This window comes from Triticum aestivum, chromosome 4D, assembly GCF_018294505.1.
Source record: "Triticum aestivum cultivar Chinese Spring chromosome 4D, IWGSC CS RefSeq v2.1, whole genome shotgun sequence".
NCBI lineage: Eukaryota > Viridiplantae > Streptophyta > Magnoliopsida > Poales > Poaceae > Triticum > Triticum aestivum.
Genome location: NC_057805.1, coordinates 17,896,258 through 17,919,441, shown reverse-complemented (window position 1 = coordinate 17,919,441; position 23,184 = coordinate 17,896,258). Strand labels below are relative to the sequence as shown.

The window sequence follows — 23,184 nt, the reverse complement described above, 5'->3', positions numbered from 1 at the left end:
GTCATCGTCTTCACTGACCACATGAACCGGGGCTTTTCCCCACCCGGCTGAAAGTTTTTTAGAGACGTCCTACACTTTTTTGACCTCCGTCCTCAAGACATCAGACCCAACTCCGTGTCTAATATTTGCAACTTTCAAGTGTTCTGTGAGGTGTATCTTGGAGAAGAGCCCAACTTGCTACTCTTCAGAGAGTTATTTTATTTGAACCACCAGAATGAATGTGCCAACGGGCCTAGCTTGGAACTTGGTGGAGTCTCAATCCAACGACGGAGAGACACCATTTTCCCTTATGCAAATTCAGCAAGTCACCCCAAGGACTGGAACCAGACATGGTTCTATTGCCAAGACACTTCTCCAGCTGATGAGAACCCTCTGCCCGGCTTTCGCGCCCTGCGCCTCAAGTCTAATCATCCTCTACCAGACAAGTTTTCTGTTGCTGATCGCCAGAAACTCGCCCCTTCCATGACTAAAATCAAGGCTCTTTTGGCGAATGGTTTAAGTGGTATTGACTTGGTCCGGGTTTGGCTTGCCTGGCGGATCATTCCTACACAGGCGAGAAGAATGATCCTCTGCGGCACAGCCTTGACAATTTACCTGACGACATCATTGATGATATGACAAAGTCGCTCTTGAATGAAAGCCTAGCAGACTATGGCAAGGTGGGCTTAAGCCCTTTCTGCAAAGCTAACCCGGCTCCAGCGGTAAGCTGCCAAATTGAGCATTTTTACCTTCATCCTTGATGTTTTGTCTTTACTCAGACTTTTGCTAATTTTCACAGGCTAATGACAAATTTGGGAAAATAAAGTACGATCATGAAGTTGCAAAGAGAGCCAGGAAGGCCAAGAGAGCCGCCAGGAAAACCGCCGCCAAGAAGAAAGGAAATAAGACCAGCGCCTCAGACTTGCTTCGACTAGAAGATACCTCTGACTCAGAGGTAGCTCTTGACTCTCTAGGCTCCTTTTTTAACCACCTTATTGACACTGATTATCATCAGGAGGACACGGGAACAAGTCACGGAGTGGATGAAGAGGTAACTATTATTTGCTCAGACTCCGAGCCTTTGCCAAGACATAAAATCCGAAGAGTAACCCATAAAGTAAGATTTTCACATCCTTTAGCTTATCAAGATCCTCAATTTATTTTGAAGCGATAGATTCATGAGAGCCGCAGGCAGACCCGGACCAGCAAGGACGCAGAACTCTCCTCCGGCTTACCAAATACACCAAGGAAGCGCCGGAACGAGGTCACCTCCGACTTAACTCCTTTTTATCCTTTGGCGGGTCTCACTCGTCAACCACTCAACTCTTCTGACTCGAATTATCAGGAAACTTCACCTTCCTCCGGTGATTCAGTCCAGTCCAACATGCCGGCTTTTAAGATCGCTCCATGGTAATGATAATTTACTTATCCTGTATTCATTTCAATTCTTTATATTTGTACTGATATTTTGATCTTTATGCAGCGGAAAAGCAAAGCCCACCAAGAAGGTGAAGAAGAGCAATCCGGCCGAAGAGCCCTCCATCAACGAGCCAGAACTCCAGCCGGCCGCACCGGAAGCTTCTGATCCCGAGCCGCCGCGTGAACCGGCTCAAGTCATGCCAACGCCAACCGCTGACCCGCCTGCTGATCAAGCCGCCGACGGCTCTGTAACCCTTGAAGCTTCCAGCCCGGCCAAGACAGACGACCCACAAGATGCTGATGTTGAAATTACCCGGACCGGTTACACTGAGCCGGGGAGACCTACTGTGCTAGCCAAGTGTTCTGCCAAGAATGAGCACCTGGAACGCCGTAAGGTCAGATTTGACATTGCTGATTATACTCACATGAGCATTGGGGAAGTTTTTTCTGGATATCTTAGCCAAGTGCACAGCAGCCGTGACCTCGAAGTTGATATGGTGAAGCAAATGCACCAAAAATTTGAGGTATAAACTCTTTCCCTTTAGTGAATTATCCTTACTATGCCAGCCCCCAAGTCTATTGCTTATGATGAATATGCTATAGACTTAGAACAAACGTATAAGCATTAGTAATATCCTTTGGTCAAACCTATAAAAAATCCGGCTTACTCCATAGTCCCCAAGGGCCGGTTTAATCAACATGAATGAGCCGGTCCTTCACATGCTTGTGCAGAATATAGTCCTTGTGTAGATTTAACAGCAACTTGCATTAGCCCCCAAGTGCCAAGTGCTCTTGCTTGCAAAGTGCTTGGGACTTACTCTCATGAACCGCCACTTAGATAAAACCTTCGTTAGACATTAGCCCCCAAGTGCCAAGTGTTGTTGCTTGCAAAAGGCTTGGGAATTAATATTGTATGCTAATATTCATGATTTTTGACCCGGTATTTGTACAGGCCACCACTACTCAACTTCAATCAGAACTGTCTGAATTGAAGAACCACCTGGAGGCTCAGCAGACTGAAACTCAAAAGGTCAATTCCAAATTTGAATTCAGTGTGGCTGAACAAGAGAAATTGAAATCCGAGTTTGAGGTTGAGAAGAAGGCCTGGGCTGAAGAAAAAATTGCCTTAACCCAACGAGCTGAAACAGCAAAAACGGCTCTTTAAGAGGTGACTACTAAATTTTTCCGGCTTAAAACGCCATGTATCTCAGATTGTGTCAGCAATCTTTGGTAAGTCGCCCTGCAAGTGTCAGATATTGAATCTTTCTAGTGATCATATGAATTGTCACTAACTCACATATTGCTATGCAGGCCCCAGGAGCTCCAACCTCAACCAGGACATGCTGGTGAAGCTGAAGGCAGTTTACACGCTCGTGGAACAACTTTACACTGGATCCCAGCGTGCCTTGGCCACAGTTGCCCTGTCAAACGAGGTCCCCATACTCCTGGTGGATGTGCTAAAGCGGCTTTCTGTGCTGCCCCAGCGGTTCAATGAATTAAGGCGATCATCTGCCAGAGCCCGAGTCGTGGCTGCTTTAAGCTGGGCCAAGGCGTGGCTACCGGAGTTAGACCCGGCCGACATCGCCATTGGATATCCAAGCTTTAAGGAAGATGGCACATCATTTGAACAGGAGGACTTCGCCGCTTGTGTGAAGGAAATACGCCCTGTGGCCACCCTGATTGCTGATGAGGCGGATCTCACCAAGTACCAGCCGGGTTATGACGCGGAAAATCAGAGGATTCCAACGCCGCATTATAAAGTGACCAGCCTGATCCCTCCAATCAATAAGCATACCTTCGCCCCTAATGTTGACCCAGCCAGACTAATTGATGATGAAGCTGAATTTGGAGCTTTGAATGGCGTTGACTGGTCGTCATCAACCTTCCAGGACAGGGAACAGGACGGAGGAGCGGAAAGGGTTGATCCGGAAGCTTCAGGCCAACAGGAGAATTGACCCGCCGGGCGGCTCATATTTGTACCTTGCTGGAAAACAATTTAATCATTTGGACTCGGCGAGTCATGTAATAGGGTAGAAATGACTTTGCTTTGTCGTGCCATGGTGCACGTTTTGGTACTCAACACTGTTAAGCCGCCGCCTTATACTCCCCCTTTTTAAACGTATCATCTATTTTCTTTATGCATAAGAAAGTCTTTGAAATGTCCTGCACACAGAAATAGATCACAAGAACCCTTGGCGGCTTACCGCAGGGCGGGTCACAATATCTTACATACGACCATTAATGTTAAAAGATGAGACACAGATAAGCCTGTTATGAATTATCGCTTTGAAACACAACTATAATATCATACCTGTGATTTTGAATTTGCACTGCCAGTTCATGTGACCTGAACAGTAAGAGCGATAACCCAATCCTTTAGAAGCCAACACTTCCAATTGTATGATGATTGACATACACTGGCGACTCATCATCTAAAACCAAGCCGGGTTAAATTTAAACCACACTTATACTTAGATCTGGACAAAAAGCCTCAAGACAAAAACAAAGATTGATTGCAAAAAGCTTAAGAAAAATTTGAGGCTTCTGATTCGAATACGATCAGTAAACCGGACCAAAGGGGTTAAGCTAGGATTCGAATATGATCATGTAGCCCCCAGTGGCTTTGGCATTGCGCCGATCAAGAGGGTACCGACAGCTATGTTCTCTTTGGTTCGAATACGACCTATGTTTGAACAGGAAGCCCCCAAATGACCTTGAGAGTTTTTTTAACGACTCTGATTTGAATACGATCAATGTCGGACCCAAAAGGCGTTAAGCTATGATTCGAGTACGATCAAGAAGCCCCCTAGTGAGTTTGGCATTGTGCTGATCAAGAGGGTACCGACAGCTATGTTCTCTTTGGTTCGAATACCACCTATGTTTGAACAGGAAGCCCCCTAGTGATCATGAGGTTTAACAGCTAGATTCGAATACGATCATGAGTCGGACCAAAGGGTTAAGCTGGATTCGAGTACGATTAGCCCCCAATTGGTCGTTTGAAATTATGATGATGAAGACATATGATCATTGAGGATGAAAAGGACAGAGGTCATGTTTTATTACTTATCATAATATATACATCGTCAAAATATGTACATCATGAGAGCCGGTGGCTCAAGTATAGTAAGGCCAAAGATGAGCGATATTCCACGGCCGGCGGGTCTCTTCCTTCGACTTACGTGAGTTTTTGTGCTCTCGAACATCGATGAGGTAGTATGACCCGTTGTGCAAGTTCTTGCTGACCACAAAGGGTCCTTCCCAAGGTGGGGATAACTTGCATGCATCAGTTTGATCCTGGATGAGCCGGAGCACCAAATCACCTTCTTGAAAGGTTCTGGACTTAACCCGGCGGCTGTGATAACGGCGCAAGTCCTGCTGGTAAATGACCGAGCGGGCTGCTGCTAAGTCACGCTTCTCATCTAATAGGTCAAGTGCATCCTGACGTGCTTGTTCATTATCAGCCTCAACATAAGCTACCACGCGGGGCGAGTCATGACGGATGTCACTAGGGAGAACCGCTTCAGCTCTGTAAACCATGAAGAAAGGCGTGTAACCCGTAGACCTGTTAGGGGTGGTATTGATGCTCCATATCACAGAGGGTAACTCCTCCACCCAACAACCAGGCGTTCATTGTAAAGGAACCATAAGCAGGGGCTTGATGCCATTCAAGATTTCCTGATTGACTCTTTCAGCTTGACCATTGGATTGGGGTGAGCTACTGATGAAACATCAAGCCGGATATACTCACGTTGACAGAACTCCTCCATGGCACCCTTGGACAGATTAGTACCATTGTCAGTTACGATGCTGTGTGGAAAGCCAAAACGAAAGATCACCTTTTACATGAATTGAACCGCCGTGGCTGCGTCACCCTTACTAACCGGCTCTGCCTCAACCCACTTTGTGAATTTGTCAACCGCCATCAGAAGGTGTGTCTTTTTATCTTTGGACCTTTTGAAAGGCCCAACCATGTCGAGCCCCCAGACTGCATACGGCCAAGTAATTGGAATCATCCTTAATTCTTGAGCCGGCACGTGAGCCCGTCGTGAGAATTTCTGGCAACCATCACATTTACTGACTAGATCCTCCGCATCAGCGTGAGCCGTCAGCCAATAAAATCCATGACGGAAAGCTTTGGTCACAAGAGACTTCGAACTGGCATGATGGCCACAATCTCCTTCATGGATCTCACAAAGAATTTCTTGACCTTCCTTAGGAGAGACACAACGTTGAAACGCCCCAGTGACACTGCGATGATGCAACTCACCATTGGCAATTGTCATTGACTGAGACCGCCGGGTTATCTATCTAGCCAAGGTTTCATCCTCAGGAAACTCGCCCCGAGTCATATAAGCCAAATATGGCACTGTCCAATCTGGGATGACGTGAAGAGCCGCCACCAATTGTGCTTCCGGTTCTGGAACAGCCAAGTCTTCCTCTGTAGGCAACTTGACAGAAGGGCTATGCAGAATATCTAAGAAAGTGTTAGGTGGCACCGGCTTACGCTGAGACCCCAGCCGACTTAAAGCATCAGCCGCTTCATTCTTTCTGTGATAAATGTGCTCCGTTTGGTAACCCTTGAAGTGTCCAGCAATGGCATCAACTTCACGGTGATAAGCCGCCATGAGAGGATCCTTGGAATCCCACTTGCTTGATACTTGTTGAACCACCAAGTCTGAGTCGCCAAAGCACCTTACCCGGCTTAAGCTCATCTCCTTAGCCATCCAAAGACCATGGAGCAAGGCCTCATACTCAGCTGCATTGTTAGTACAGGGAAACATCAACCATAGCACATAACAAAATTTGTCACCTCGAGGGGAAGCTAAAACAACTCCAGCCCCCGAACCCTCCAATTGCCTGGACCCATCAAAATGAATAGTCCAATATGTGTTGTCCGGCTTCTCTTCAGGCATCTGCAGCTCTGTCCAATCGTTGATGAAGTCCACCAATGCTTGAGACTTGATAGCAGTGCGTGGCACATACTTTAAACCATGAGGCCCAAGCTCAATGGCCCACTTGGCGACTCGTCCTGTGGCTTCTCTATTTTGAATGATATCTCCTAAAGGAGAAGAACTAACCACAGTGATGGGATGACCCTGAAAATATTGCTTAAGCTTCCGGCTTGCCATGAACACCCCATAAACGAGCTTCTGCCAGTGTGGATATCTTTGCTTGGACTCAATAAGCACCTCACTAGCGTAGTAAACCGGCCGTTGAACCGGATATTCCTTGCCAGCCTCCTTGTGCTCTACGATAATGGCCACACTGACAGCACGTGTGTTCGCAGCCACATATAACAACAATGGTTCCTTATCAATAGGAGCAGCAAGGACCAGCGGCTCAATGAGCTGTCTCTTCAAATCTTCAAAGGCAGCGTTAGCAGCATCACTCCAGACAAAGTCGTCTGTCTTCTCCATCATCTGATACAACGGTATGGCCTTCTCACCTAACCGGCTTATGAACCGGCTTAAAGCAGCAATACAACCCGCCAAATGCTGAACATCATTGATACACGCCGGCTTAGCCAAGGAAGTGATTGCCTTGATCTTCTCCGGGTTAGCCTCGATGCCTCTGTTAGAAACCAGAAAACCCAAAAGCTTGCCCGCTGGCACTCCAAAAACACACTTGGCCGGGTTAAGCATCATCTTGTAGACCCGGAGGTTATCAAAGGTTTCCTTCAGATCATCTAACAAGGTCTCCTTCTCTCTGGACTTCACCACAATGTCATCCACATAAGCATGAACATTGCGCCCAATCTGACTGTGAAGACAGTTCTGCACACATCGCTGATAAGTCGCCTGGGCACTCTTCAGCCCAAAAGGCATAGACACATAGCAGACGGCTCCGAACGGAGTAATAAAAGCCGTCTTCTCCTGGTCCTTAACTACCATCTTGATCTGATGATAACCAGAATAAGCAACCAAAAAGCTCAAACACTCACAACCCGTCGTAGCATCAATGATTTGATCAATACGAGGGAGCGCGAAAGGATCAGCTGGACAAGCCTTGTTTAAGTCCGTGTAATCCACACACATACGCCAGGTGCTGTTCTTTTTAAGCACGAGCACCGGGTTAGCCAAACACTCTGGATGGAAAACTTCAATAATGAACCCGGCCGCCAAGAGCCGGGCTTCCTCACCAATGGCCTTACGCCTCTCCTCGTTGAACAGCCGAAGAAACTGCTTGACCGGCTTAAACTTTGGGTCAATATTGAGAGTGTGCTCAGCGAGTTCTCTCGGTACACCCAGCATGTCAGAAGGTTTCCATGCAAAGATGTCCCGGTTCTCACGGATGAACTCGATGAGCGCGCTTTCCTATTTGGGATCTAGATTAGCACTGATACTGAACTGCTTAGATGAGTCGCCTGGAACAAAATCGACAAGCTTGGTATCATCAGCCGACTTAAACTTCAGCACCGGCTCATGTTCTGTGGTTGGCTTCTTCAAAGACGTCATGTCTGCCGGGTCAATATTGTCCTTGTAGAACTGCAACTCCTCTATTGCACAAACAGATTCAGCGTAAGCAACATCGCCTTCCTCACATTCCAAGGCTATCTTTCGACTCCCATGCACTGTGATGGTGCCCTTATGACCCGGCATCTTGAGCTACAGATAAACATAACACAGCCGTGCCATGAACTTAGCATAAGCCGGCCGACCAAACAGGGCGTGATATGGGCTCTTGATTTTGACCACCTCAAAAGTTAACTTCCCAGCCCTAGAATCATGCTCATCTCCAAAGGCTACTTCTAGTTCAATCTTACCCACTAGGTACGCCGACTTACCAGGCACCACTCCATGGAAAACAGTGTTGGACGTCTTAAGATTTTTATCAGTCAACCCGATGCGACGGAAAGTCTCATAATAGAGGATGTTGATGCTACTGCCTTCGTCCATGAGCACCTTAGTGAATTTATATCCACCAACCTTAGGTGCCACCACCAAGGCCAAGTGACCCGGATTGTCAACCCGGGGAGGGTGATCTTCCCTACTCCATAGAATAGGCTGCTCAGACCTTCTCAAATAACGAGGAACTGCTGGCTCAACAGCGTTCACAGCCCTTTTATGAAGCTTCTGGTCCCGTTTGCACAAACTGGTGGTGAACACATGACATTGTCCACTATTCAGCTGCTTTGGATTGCTTTGATATCCAGACTACTGCTGTTGCTGACCTCCCTGGCGAGATTGCTGATTATAGCCACCTTGATTTCCTTGAGAGCCTTGAAAGTTGGAATTTGAACCGGCGCCCGGGCCATGAAAACCGCCGCCCGGGCCATGAAAACCACCGCCACCTGAGCCGCCACTAGGCCCATGATTGTCGTCGAACATGTTAGAGTTCTTGAAAGCCTTCTTGATCTTACAGTCCTTCCATAGGTGAGTGGCCCGTTTCTGCTGAGTACCATGCCTTGGACATGGCTCATTTAGCAACTGCTCAAGAGTGGGACCTGAACCGCCGGACCGACGAGGTGGTCTCCCCTTACGTCGTTGATCGTTGCCCTGCGCATTGGTGTTAGCCACAAACTCCGAGCTACCGTCAGCCTTACATTTATTATTGCCTCCTTGATTCGCCGGGTTATGCTGATGACCCTTGGCATTGCCGTTCTTCTTTCCCTTCCCTGTCTTCTCATCGTAAGACTTGGGATCCTTGGTACTATCAGAGTCGGCGTACTTAACTAGAGCCGCCATTAGCTGGCCCATGTCATTACAATCGCGCTTGAGCCGCCCCAGCTTATGTTTCGGAGGCATAAAACGGTAATTTTTCTCCAACATTAAGACTGCAGAGCCGGCATCCATCTTATCAGATGAATGCATTATGGCTTTGACCCGGCGCACCCAATGGTTTGTGGACTCACCTTCCTCTTGCTTGCAATTAGTCAAATCCACAATTGACATGGGCTGCTAGCATGTGTCTTTGAAGTTCGGAATAAACCGGGCCTTTAACTCTGCCCATGAACCAATGGAATTAGGTGGTAGCCCCTTCAACCAAGTGCGGGCCGTTCCATCCAACATCATGGTGAAGTACTTGGCCATTGCCGAATCACTGACCTCCAGTAGTTCCATGGCCATATCATAGCTTTCAATCCATGCCCCGGGCTGTAAGTCGGTCGTGTAATTAGGCACCTTTCGAGGCCCCTTGAAATCCTTGGGCAAACGCTCATTACGCAGAGCCGGTACCAAGCAAGGGACACCTCCAGTCCTCGTGGTCATGCCTGCCTCAATAGAAGTCGTCGGATAAACCGGAAAAGACTGGTAAGCTGCCCGCTGAGCCGCCCGCTCAGCCTCTTGGCATATCCTGTCCTGATCAACCAAGTTAGGAGCTCCATCATGCGCCGGGTCATGCCCGCACGGCTGGCACGGCGCCGGGCATTGCTTGAAACGGCTGCTGAATCGATATGCCTGCTATAACTTGGGCTCCGGCTTGGGCGAGGGGTCGAATGAATCTTGTCTCGACTATAAGAATATGCCTCCTTCTGCACCAGAGCCATCTGAAGAAGTTCTCTGACCCTTCGTGTTTCAATCGCCGTCGGAGAGTCTCCCTCCACCGGGAGAGCCGCCAATCGTGCCGCCACAGCGATCTTGTTCTCCAAAGGGTTAGAATAATGACCCGTTGATGTTGGTACATAATGAGGTGGAGCAGTATTCATACGAGGAGGTTCCATCACCCGTGGTTGAACCGGCATCCCAGCCCTGGGTGTTGCAACCCGGTTTACCTCCGGCGGGTTACTGGGGCCTGCAACGGGTGTGCGAAAGAGGTTTCTAGGATCATAATTCGGAGGCAGACGGGATTGAGCCTTCTGGTGCCTTCTCCTCATGACCTCATTTGATGCGTTCAGATCCATCGTAAGCTAGAAAGCCTCTGATTGAATCTGCTGAGCTCGAGCATCCAAAGCCGCCCGCTCTATGGCCATCCTGACGTCCTCCGCTGCTAGGTTTTCCTTGGCTTGTGCTACCTCCTCACGTAACCGTGCCACTTCTGCATCATGTGGAGCCTGATCTGCCGGATTAACCACGGCGGTTAACAGGGCTGTCATCCTATCCATGAGATCCATCAGCACCTGAGCCGGCGGGCGCGCAGGGCCTCCTACCCCGGCTGCCGCTGACCCGGAGGTTATCGCTGCCGCAGCCGTAGAGTTTTGAACGGGTTGCGTGCCAGCCATGAAGATCCCCACTCTGCTCGGCGGCTCAAAGGGGTCCGGAATACTGCTCCCATCGGAACAGCCCCCAAGCCCACCGTCTTGCAATTGATACAATGAATCCGTCTCACCCGTGGATGACTCACCATCAGAGTAGATGGCCGTCTCACCGCCAGACACAGATCCTTCAGAAAATTCCCCTCCATGGATGCATCCCACGAAGGCACGCTTCATGGCGGGCTGAGCCCGGGCGGGTCTCGCACGCTGAGCCGTCTCGACAATGTTGGTGCAGATGTCCGGCTCAGGGCCCGGCTCGCCGATCTGGCCAATGAAGACATGGATTCCGCCAAAGGGGGCCTGGTACCCGTACTCAATTGAGCCAGCGTTGGGGACCCAGCCTGCGTCGTCGATGTAGAGCTTGCCGCGACGACTCTTGGTCATCCGGCCCACAGCGTATCCCTTGAGCCCTTCGAAGCTGCCCTTCAAGAACTCAAATCCATCGTGCGCAGGCCCCACGGTGGGCGCCAACTGTCGTGGAATTGTCACGGCAGATGTCCTAGTGAAAGGAATTAATCATGGAGCCATCACAACTAGGAAGCTTAAAGGGGTTAAAACGAGACAAAAGACACGAGGGTTTATACTGGTTCGGCCCCTTGCGGTGAAGGTAAAGGCTTAATCCAGTTTGGGGTGGTATTGCTTATGTTTCGATTACTAGGGAGCGAATCCGCTTGACCTAGCTTTCGATTTAATGTTATCTGTCTTTAAGCGCCGCCGGGTCGTCCCTTTATATATAGAGGTCGATGCCCAGCACCTCACAGAGTCCCGACCGGCTCATAAACAGTGTCTGGTTTGGTCTCTAACTATTTGTGCCTTACAATACAAGTTATGTACTTATGGCGGTTTATCTCTACGGGCCTTAAGTCACCTTTGGGCCTTGGCCCTTATCTAAACCGCCATCTTCCAGAGCTGTCTTGGGCTTCATGAATCGCCATAGGTATAACCCGGCCCCTCCTGGGCGGGTCATACCTAATAGTTATATCCCCAACAGGTTGTAATTGGTCTTTACACTAGTGGCACAGTTGGGGAAAAATGATCTCTTGCAGACCACACACGAGGAACGTCTTTGTGCCAATGGCTGGAGTTGGTCTCTTCAATTAGTTCACTTAACTTCTATTTTATGTTTCCAATAATTCACTTAACTTTTGGTCTGTGGTTGATCTCTACGCCAATGGCGCAGTTGTCAAAAAATTCCTTCACGAACAGAGTGTCATGTCATAAAAAACAATTCATCATATAAAGCTATGGGAAATGGTCATCGTCAAGGTAAAGAGGAATACAATATGAACATAATCATTTTGTAGATAGTTGTGGGGAAATTTGTTAAATAGTTTGTTTAACTTCTAGCATGTAGCTGGTCTGTGCGACAATTGGTAATGCACAACTGGATAGACCCAATTTGCTTAACTTCCAACAAATATGCATAATGATAATTTGGACTATTTCTCCCATGTATTAAGTTGATTAGTGGTGAAATCCGTCTGCCTAAGAGGTGGTCAAATCCATGAAGACCGTCGGCATCACCATCAGTTGGGCGGCTGCAGCCTATGAAGATTACTCTTCCTCTATAGTGGTTCTCTTGGTGTTTTTTCAACCATTACCTAGGGAGGCTAATATGGCAGCTTGGGTTTTATCTAGAAAGGCGGAAGGTTCTCTGCCGAGTGTGTGGCGAGAAACCCTCTAGATCTTGGTTGTTGTAATCATGATTTTTTTAACAATATTGCATAATTAATATTGTTTGCCATGATGACTTTCCCCCAATATTTTGTACAACATTATTTCCTTATTTATCATGGTGCGTTAACTTGTGTGCAAGCATATTATTGTTGTCTACACAGCTTAGAGCTGATCGATAATCTCAAAATATTTGGAGAACTGTAGTCGTCACAGTATAATTTGAAAATCAAATTTCACATATTCTTCAATAGTTTGTATTGTCAAAAAATAATCTATGGAGAACAACTTCATCAGATAGGGGAATATATATACTGATGGGAGAAATCTAAGCAGTAATCTGGGTATACACTTTTAATATAGGAACAATCATACTAATTCGATAATAAAATACGAAGATGTGATGCGGTTCATGGCACGACTCATGACTAACTGTGCATACAGATTAAGCTTAACTAAAGCTACAAATATGACATGGGTGCATTCATCAGGAATCCAGTAGAGGATTGAGTCATACATCAACTATCAGAACCACATGTCTTTAAGCTCCAAAGATATGATCAAGAATTATCTCAGAAGTAGAAAGATGAAACAACATATTAAAATGTAGTATAGAGCAACATGATCTGAAAATAAAAATTAATTCAAATAGTATCGCCTATCCAACTTAAGCCTGCATCTGGCCTCAAGGGAGAAACCAAATTGGAGACGAGTAGTTAGACTGTTCCTTGTCCGGGAACCAGCGCTGGAAATCTTGGCGGGGCGGTGTCACGTCCACCCACCGATACCTCCCATTGTCATTGTAGGTGTACCGCCGAAATGGGGGGTGCTGGACCATCACCTCTACACAATTAGAGGTTGCATCATCCAAGAAGTAGATACCATCTTGAAATCCATAGCCGGGACAATCAGCCACCTCGTAGGACCTAGAGCGTCCTCGTGCAATGAACAACATCCTTTCATCTAGCTTGGGCAACTCTTCCCAGGTGAGTACAACCAATCCCGCATTGTTGAGGTGTTGCATCATCCGGTACACCTGGAATGCCCCTGCTTGTAGTGACACGACATGTCCTGGACAAAATGTCACCAACCTCATGACCATCAGCAGTTCCCCCCGGGACTCCACAAGGTAGCGAGCGGTGACTATCACATTGGAGTTGTGTGGTGACCTCCTCTGAAAATAGTACCGATGAACACCAACTTCCAACCAGACACCTTCTTGGAAATTCAATATGTTGTACGCAATGACATGCTCTGTATCGGTGAGGAAATGGAAAGCTCCTTTATGATGTATGACATCCTCAAATCGGGACCATGGGTCCAAGCAATTGCCAATGAAACCCATCGCCACTGGACGGTGATGATTGGCCCCGTCCAACCTCCAGAAGGAAAGTTGTGTTCGAGGGCTTGCGTGCGGCAAAAAGTTTAAGTCAACGATAGCGGCACCGAAGCACTCTGTGTTTGTCATCGGCGAGGAAGAAAGGGTGGCAGAGAGGATGACCATCGAGATAGGATTTTGTACATACCGACCAACGAATCCCACAGAGATGGAATTAGGGAGAGGGAAGTGTTGGTTGGTGTGGAGGTTGAGAAGCGTGTGGTGGTTGGTCTGGCCGAGGGCAAGGAAGATCCAACCGCCATCATAGGAGCCAAAGAAGTGCGCCCCGCCTACATCATGTCTGATGCGAAGGTTGTGGGTAGATCCATTATCTAGGATACAATAGAAGGATGCCATTCGCATGCTTTCCGGGACTGGAGGAAGAGAGAGAGGTGTGGTAGTGGGATTTGGGAGGAGGAGCCAAGGGAGCTTGTGCAGATGCGGGGGCTTTGGGACAGCCACCCACCAATCGTGGCACACACTAGACATGTACACATGATCAACGAGGCACGGGAGGCAGCGGGGGATCTCGACAAGGAGGTCAGCAGGGAGGTCCTTCCATGGTCGAGGAAGAATCTTAGCCATGGGGGCAAAATGAGAAGGATGGGATAAGAGGCAGAAGCTTGCTTGCTTATTGTGGGGGAAGAGACACACAGATTGAGAGAGATATATATAGAAGAAGAGAGGGAGCAGATGATCATTGCATTAATCATTTTTCACTAATGCTCTAGCTTTATCTTCTAGAATGGATTTTTAGTAGTTCGCTTGCACAACGGAAACGCTCCCTGACTTTTAATTTTTTCCAGCTAATGATCATGCATTGTTTTTTCTCTATCGCCCCTTTTAATTTTCCTAATGGGGCCCACATGCATGTTTTCTCTACTTTTCTTTCTCGCTTTGCTATTACACATGCTATTGGAACTTTTCTTTGGTTCACTCAATATCTGCCAGGAGAAGAACATGCCCGAGATGGAGGTTCGGACGACACGGTTGTCCATGGTGTCGACCTTGGAGGTGGGGAAACATGTTGACTAGTGCGTATGGGCACAAAGTGTACAGGTAGACAAAGGCTCTCTATGGGCTGAAGCAAGCCCCTCGGGCTTGGTATGATACACTGAAGGATTTCTTTATCAAAAAGGGATTCAAGCCTGATTCCACTCTATTCACATGTTCTTATAATGGCGGTCTTTTTTTGTGTCAAATATATGTGGACGATATTATCTTCGTCTGTCCTAAGTACTAACAATGCTTGCAGTGTTGAGTTTGGGAGAATGATGTCTAAGAAATATAAAATGTCCATGATGGGTGAGCTGGATTTCTTTTGCGGATTGCAAATCCGTCAGCTTTAGGCCATAATGTCACGGATGTGTCTTTTTTGTAGTGAGATATCGCTACCCACGCCATCCGTCCAGAGTCGTGTGCCATGGGGATGACCTACCTTTCTATAGACTAGGCTATTGGGTTGCTTTGGCCAGCGAAAGAAGGAGATGTCTTTTGTCGTTGATAAATATACATGGTAGATACAAGCGCAATACAAACATGATCATTTGCAGACTACTAACGAGAAACATTTTTATGCCAATGGCTGCAGTTGTCCCCTTCAAATAGATCACTTAATTTCCATTTTATTTTTAAAATAGTTCACTTAACTTGTGGGTTGTAATTGGTCTTTACACTAGTGGCGCAGTTGGGGAAAAATGATCTCTTGCAGACCACTCATGAGGAACGTCTTTGTGCCAATGGCTGGAGATGGTATCTTCAATTAGTTCACGTAACTTCTATTTTCTGTTTCCAATAATTCACTTAACTTTTGGTCTGCGGTTGATCTCTACGCTAATGGCGTAGTTGTCGGAAAATTCCTTCACGAACAGAGAGTCATGTCATAAAAAACAATTCACCATATAAAGCTATGGGCAATGGTCATCGTCAAGGTAAAGAGGAATACAATATGAACATAATCATTTGTACATAGTTGTGGGGAAATTTGTTAAATAGTTCGTTTAACTTCTATTATGCAGTTGGTCTGTGCGACAATTGGTAATGCACAACTGGATAGACCCAATTTGCTTAACTTCCAGCAAATATGCATAATGATAATTTGGACTATTTGTCCCATGTATTAAGTTGATTAGTGGTGAAATCCGTCTGCCTAAGAGGTGGTCAAATTCATGAAGACCGGAGGCATCACCTTCAGTTGGGCGGCGGCAACCTATGAGGATTACTCTTCCTCTATAGTGGTTCTTTTGGTGTTTTTTCGACCATTACCTAGGGAGGCTAATATGGCAACTTGGGTTTTATCTAGAAAGGCGGAAGGTTCTTTGCTGAGTGTGTGGCGAGAAACCCTCTAGATCTTGGTTGTTGTAATCATGATTTTTTTAACAATATTGCATAATTAATACTGTTCGCCATGATGACTTTCCCCCAATATTTTGTACAACATTATTTCCTTATTTATCCTGGTGCGTTAACTTGTGTGCAAGCATATTATTGTTGTCTACGCAGCTTAGAGCAGATCTAGAATCTCAAAATATTAGGAGAACTGTAGTTGTCACAGTATAATTTGACAATCAAATTTCACATATTCTTTAATAGTTTGTATTGTCAAAAAAGAATCTATGGAGAACAACTTAATTAGATAGGTGATAATATATACTGATGGGAGAAATCTAAGCAGTAATCTAGGTATACACTTTTAATATAGGAACAATCATACTATCTTATTCGAAAATAAAATACGAAGATGTGATGTGGTTCATGGCACGACTCATGACTAACTGTGCATACAGATTAAGCTTAACTAAGCGTCAAATATGACACGGGTGCATTCATAAGGAATCCAGTAGAGGATTGAGTCATACATCAACTATCAGAACTACATGTCTTTATGCCCCAAAGATATGATCAAGAATTATCTCAGAAGTAGAAACATGAAACAACATATTATAATGTAGTATAGAGCAACATGATTTGAAAATAGAAATTAATTCAAATAGTATCACCTATCCAACTGAAGCCTGCATATGGCCTCAAGGGAGAAACCAAATTGGAGACAAGTAGTTAGACTGTTCCTTGTCCGGGAACCAGCGCTGGAAGTCTTGGCGGGGCGGTGTCACGTCCACCCACCGATACCTCCCATTGTCATTGCAGGTGTACCGCCGAAATGGGGGGTGCTGGACCATCACCTCTACACAATTAGAGGTTGCATCGTCCAAGAAGTAGATACCATCTTGAAATCCATAGCCAAGAAAACCAGCCACCTCGTAGGACCTAAGGCATCCTTGTGCAACGAACAACATCCTTCCAAATGGCCTGGGCAGCTCTTCCCAGGCGAGTACAACCAATCCCGCATTGTTGAGGTGTTGCATCATCCGGTACACCTGGAATGCCCCTGCCTGTAGGGACACGACATGTCCTGGACCAGATGTCACCAACCTCACGACCATCAGTAGTTCCCCCGGGACTCCACAAGGTAGCGAGTGGTGACTATCACATTGGAGTTGTGTGGTGACCTCCTCTGAAAATAGTACAGATGAACACCAACATTCAACCACACACCTTCTTGGAAATTCAATATCTTGTACGCAATGACAGGCTCTGTATCGGTGAGGAAATGGAAAGCTCCTTCATGATGTATGACATCCTCAAATCGGGACCATGGATCCAAGCAATTGCCAATGAAACCCATCGCCACTGGATGGTGATGGTTGGCCCCGTCCATTCTCCAAATGGCAAGTTGTGTTCGAGGGTTCGTGTGCGGCAAAAAGCTTAAGTCAACGATAGCGGCACCGAAGCACTCTGTGTTTGTCGTCGGCGAGGAAGAAAGGGTGGCAGAGAGGATGACCATCGAGATAGGATTTTGTACATACCGACCAACGAATCCCATGGAGATGGAATCAGGGAGAAGGAAGTGTTGGTTGGTGTGGAGGTTGAGAAGCATGTGGCGGTTGGTCTTGCCGAGGGCAAGGAAGATCCAACCGCCATCATAGGAGCCAAAGAAGCGCGCCCCGCCTACATCATGTCCGATGCGAAGGTTGTGGGTGGATCCATTATCTAGGATACAATAGAAGGATGCCATTCGCATGCTTCCCGGGACTGGAGGAAGAGAGAGAGGTGTGGTAGTGGGATTTGGGAGGAGGAGCTAAGGGAGCTTGTGCAGATGCGGGGGCTTTGGGAGAGCCACCCACCAATCGTGGCACACACTAGATATGTACACACGATCAACGAGGAATGAGAGGCAGCGGGCGATCTCGACAAGGAGGTCAGCAGGGAGGTCCTTCCATAGTCGAGGAAGAATCTTAGCCATGGGAGCAAAATGAGAAGGATGGGATAAGAGGCAGAAGCTTGCTTGCTTATTGTGGGGGAAGAGACACACAGCTTGATATATATATAGAAGAAGAGAGGGAGCGGATGATCATTGCACTAATCATTTGTCATTAATGCTCTAGCCTTATCTTCTATAATGGATTTTTAGCAGTTCACTTGCACAACGGAAACGCTCCCTGACTTTTAATTTTTTCCAGCTAATGGTCATGCATTGTTTTTTCTCTATCGCCCCTTTTAACTTTCCTAATGGGGCCCACATGCATGCTTTCTCTACTTTTGTTTTTTGCTTTGCTATTACACATTCTATTGGAACTTTTCTTTGGTTCACTCAATTTCTGCCAAGAGAAGAACATGCCTGAGATGGAGGTTCGGACGACACGGTTGTCCATGGTGTCGACCTTGGAGGTGGGAAAACATGTTGACTAGTGCGTATGGGCACAAAGTGTACAGGTAGAAAAAGGCTCTCTATGGGCTGAAGCAAGCCCCTCGGGCTTGGTATGATACACTGAAGGATTTCTTTATCAAAAAGAGATACAAGCCTGATTCCACTCTATTCACATGTTCTTATAATGGCGGTATTTTTGTGTGTCAAATATATGTGGATGATATTATCTTCGTCTGTACTAAGTACTAACAATGCTTGAAGTGTTGAGTTTGGGAGAATGATGTCTAAGAAATATAAAATGTCCATGACGGGTGAGCTGGAATTCTTTCTCGGATTCCAAATCCGTCAGCTGGTCAATGTGAAATTCATCTATCAGGAAAATTAACTGAAGGACAGTCTAAAGAAGTTCAAAATGCAAGATTCCAAAGGAATCAAAAATCCAATGCCAACAAATGATCATCATGATGCACATGTGAACAGTAAAGATTATGATCCGAAAGCTCATCGTTCTATGATTGGTTCTCTACTTTACATATGTGCATCCCGACCTGACATTATGTTGATTGTTTGCATGTGTGCATGTTTATAAGCTGCACTGAAAGAATCACACCATCTCGATGTTAACCGTATTCTTAAATATTTGGCTGACACCCCTGCCTTGGGTTTATGGTACCCCAAGGGAGCTTAGTTTTATCTAGTGGGATATTCAGACTCATTATGTTGGGGCTGATACGTCCCAAACGTACCTACTTTTCCAAACACTTTTACTCTTGTTTTGGAATCTAATTTGCATGATTTGAATGGAACTAACCCGAACTGACGATGTTTTCAGCAGAATTGCTATAATGTTACTTTTGTGCAGAAATAAAAGTTCTCGGATTGAGCTAAAAAATTACAGAGAATATTTCCAGAACATATGAAAAATATTTGCGAAGAGAACTACCGGAGGGGGCCACCTTGGAGCCAAAATCTCAGGGGGTGCGCCCACGGAGAATATTTCCAGAACATATGAAAAATATTGGCGAAGAGAAGTACTAGAAGGTGGGCACCTAGGAGCCACAAGCTCAGGGGGCGCACCCACCCCCTAGGGTGCGTCGTGTGAGCTTATGGGCACCTAGAGCCTCCGTTTGCCCTAACTCCAACTCCATAAGTACCGTATTGCGAACAAAAAAATTTAGAGAGAAAGTATCATCATGTTTTACGATATGGAGCAGGTGCCACCTCCTGTTCTTCATCGGGAGGGCTGGTCTGCAGTCCCTTCAGGGCTCCAGAGAGGGGCATTCGACGACGTCGTCATCATAAACCATCCTCCATTAACAATTCCATGATGGTCACCACCAGGAGTGAGTAATTTCTTCATAGGCTTGTTGAACGGTGATGGAGTTGGAAGAGATTTGTCATGTAATCGAGTCAATTTGTTAGGGGTTGATCCCTAGCATCCACTATGTTTTGAGATTGATGTTGCTATGACTTTGCTATGCTTAATGCTTGTCACTAGGGCACAAGTGCCATGATTTCAGATCTGAACACTTTATGTTTTCATGAATATATTTGGGTTGTTGATCCTACCTTGCAAGTTGTATGCACCTATTACGTGTTATGATCCGCATACCCCGAGGTGACAAAAATTGGGATTCTTTTCGGTGATTAGCGTAGTATGAGGAGTTCGTGTATTCACCATGTGTTAATGCTTTGTTCCGGTTCCCCATTAAAAGGAGACCTTAATATCCCTTAGATTTCCTTATGGACCCCGCTGCCACAGGAGGGTAGGACAAAAGATGGCATGCAAGTTCTTATCATAAGCACGTATAACTATATACATAATACATGCCTACATTATATTGATGAATTGGAGCTATTGTGTGTCGCTCTAGGTTGTGACTGTTATATGATGAATATCATCAACACAATTATCCATCGCTGATCCAATGCCTATGCTTTTCCCATAATTATCTTTGTTAAGTTACTTTCGTTGTTGTTGATGTAACAATTTTGTATTGTTCCTCTTCCTGTTACTATTGCCACTTTGCTACTAAACACTTTCTTGCAGAAATATAATTTCCTAGGTGTGGTTGAATCGACAACTCAACTGCTGAGGCTCATAAATATTCTTTGGCTCCCCTTGCGTTGAACCAATAAATATGGGTGAAATACTACCCTCGAAGACTGTCACGATCCCTTATGCTTATGGGTTATCAAGACCTTTTTCTGGCGCCATTACCGGGGATCATAGCTCTATTTATTGAGTTCACTTGGGATTTTACACTATGAAGAATCCGAAAGACACTAAGACTAAGATCATACACTCTAAGACGAGGGGAGGTAAGGAACTACCATCTAGCTCCGCACTTGATTCGCCTTTAGTTTTGAGTAGGCTTGCGACACCACCACCTGTTATTCATTCTTATATGTCGCAAGTAATTGATGATACTACTTCTGCTTTAAATGAAACTTGTGATGATGCTAGTACTTTGCTTGATAATACTGTGCCACTAGGTGAATTTCTTGATGAACCACTTGCTAAATCTAAAGAACTTGAAACTGATGAAAATTATGATTCACCTATTATGGCTAGCTCTCCTACTAGAGTTGAGATACCTGATGGTTATGTTATGGAAGGGGAGATAGCTAGATAATTTCTTGGTTGTAATGATAGATATGATGTTAAGAAATTACTGAGTAAGCTGAAAGAAAAATCTGTGATGGAGAAAATGAAATATGATCCTAAATTTTCTACTTCTCCTATCTTTGTTACCGGTAAGGATAACGAATTCTCCATCGATCCTGAGTTAATTACTTTAGTTGAATCTGGTCCATTTCATGGTTATGAAACTGAAACTGTTATGGCACACCTTACCAAATTGAATGATATAGCCACCCTATTTGCTCATGAGGAAAATCTTCGCTATTACTATATTATTAAGGTGTTTCCTTTATCATTAAAGGGTGATGCTAAGAAATGGTTTAATACTATTGCTCCTGGTTGTGTGTGTAGTCCCCCAGGATATGATATATTACTTCTCTAAAAAATATTATCCTACTCATAAGAAACAAGCTGTCTTACATGAAATATTTAACTTTGTGCAAATTGAAGGAGAGAATCTCCATCAAGTTTGGGGCAGGCTTCTCCAATTACTTAATGTTGCCTGATCATCCTCTTAATAAAAATGAAATACTTGGTATCTTTTATAATGGACTAACCGATGCTTCTAGGGACTACCTAGATAGTTGTGATGGTTGTGTCTTCAGGGAACAAACTATTGAATAGGCTAAAGAACTATTGAATAATATATTGAGAAATGCCGATGATTAGACCCATTTTGAGCCGCCACCAAATCTAACTCCAAAGAAGAGAGGTATTCTATTCCTTAGTCCTGAAGATATGCAAGAGGCAAAGAAATCTATGAAAGAAAAGGTATTAGATATGAAGATGTTAAGAATTTACCACCTATTGAAGAAATACATGGGCTCGACACCCCGACACAGGTAGTAGAGGTAAATTCTCTTATGAGATTCGATGAAGGTGATATTCCTTATAATAAATCTGCTAGTCAATGCCTGGATGAATTCGATAATTAAATTGTTAAGCAAGAGCATTTTAATATGTATGTTAGCAACAATTGAAACATAATGCTGTCAAGATTGATTATTTGAGTGATTTGATGTTTATAATTGCTAATGATGTTAAGCTCTTAAGTAAACATTCATCCATGGTTCATACTCATCTAGAACAAATAGCTAAGTCACAGAATGATTTTCTTAGTGAAATGAACCATAAAATGAATGATCGTGATGTTAGAGTTGTGACTAGAGGTGGTAGAATGACTCGGGAGCCTCTATACCCTTAAGGTCATCCCAAGAGAATTGAGCAAGATTCTCAAAGAATTAATGTTGATGCCCCTAGTTCATCGAAGAAGAAAAAGAAAAAGAAAATTGATAGAACTTTGCATGTTTCTAGTGAACCAGTGATAGAAAAACCTTCTGAGAACCATAATGATGTTTCTATTTCTGATGCTGAGACACAATCTGGTAATGAACATCCACCTAGTGATGATGATACTGAAAATGATGTTCATGTTGATGCTCAAAGAGATAATGATAAGGAATCTGATAATGTAGAAATAGAACCTGTTGTTGATCTTGAGAACGCACCTCCTAAGAATAAAAGATATGATAAAAGTGATTTCATTGCTAGGAAGCATGGTAGATAACGAGAACCTTGGGTTCAAAAACCCATGACTTTCCCTACTAAACTTGCCTCCATACGCTAAATACGTGAAAGATATTGTCGCTAATAAAAGAAAGATACCTGAAGCTAAAATTTCCACCATGCTTGCAAATTATGCTTTTAAGGTTAGAGTACCTAAGAAGTTAGGAGATCCAAGAATACCAACTACACCATGCTCCATTAAAATAAGTTATGTTAAAACTACTTTCTGTGATTTTGGAGCCGGCGTTAGTGTTATGCCTTTCTCTTTATATAGAAGACTTGATTTAAATAAATCATACACCCACTAAAATATCTTTGAAAATGGTTGATAAATTAATTGACATACCTATTGGAACTTGCGAGGATGTGCCCGTTGTTGTTGCAAATGTTACTATCTTAACAGACTTTGTTATACTTGATATGCCCAAGGACGACCCTATGTCATTATCCTTAAAAGACACTTTTTAATACTATAGGGGTTGTTAATTATTGCAACAAAAGCAAGGTTACTTTTCATGTAAATGGTAATTATCATACGGTTTATTTCCCGAGGAAACAAGTTTCTGAATAGTATCAACAACGACAACAACGACAATGACAACGACACCGACAACGACAACAACGAC

The 23,184-nt window shown here is 45.0% G+C and overlaps 1 protein-coding gene and 1 pseudogene across 1 annotated transcript; both read right to left on the bottom strand.

Moving 5' to 3' along the window:
• Positions 1–12,947: 12,947 nt before the first annotated feature.
• LOC123099456 (uncharacterized) lies at positions 12,948–14,225 on the bottom strand. Its single transcript, XM_044521610.1, has one exon. The coding sequence runs from the start codon at positions 14,223–14,225 to the stop codon at positions 12,948–12,950; it is 1,278 nt and encodes a 425-aa protein (XP_044377545.1).
• A 2,441-nt stretch (positions 14,226–16,666) lies between these two features.
• LOC123099455 (uncharacterized) lies at positions 16,667–17,943 on the bottom strand (annotated as a pseudogene).
• Between the last annotated feature and the right edge of the window lie 5,241 nt (positions 17,944–23,184).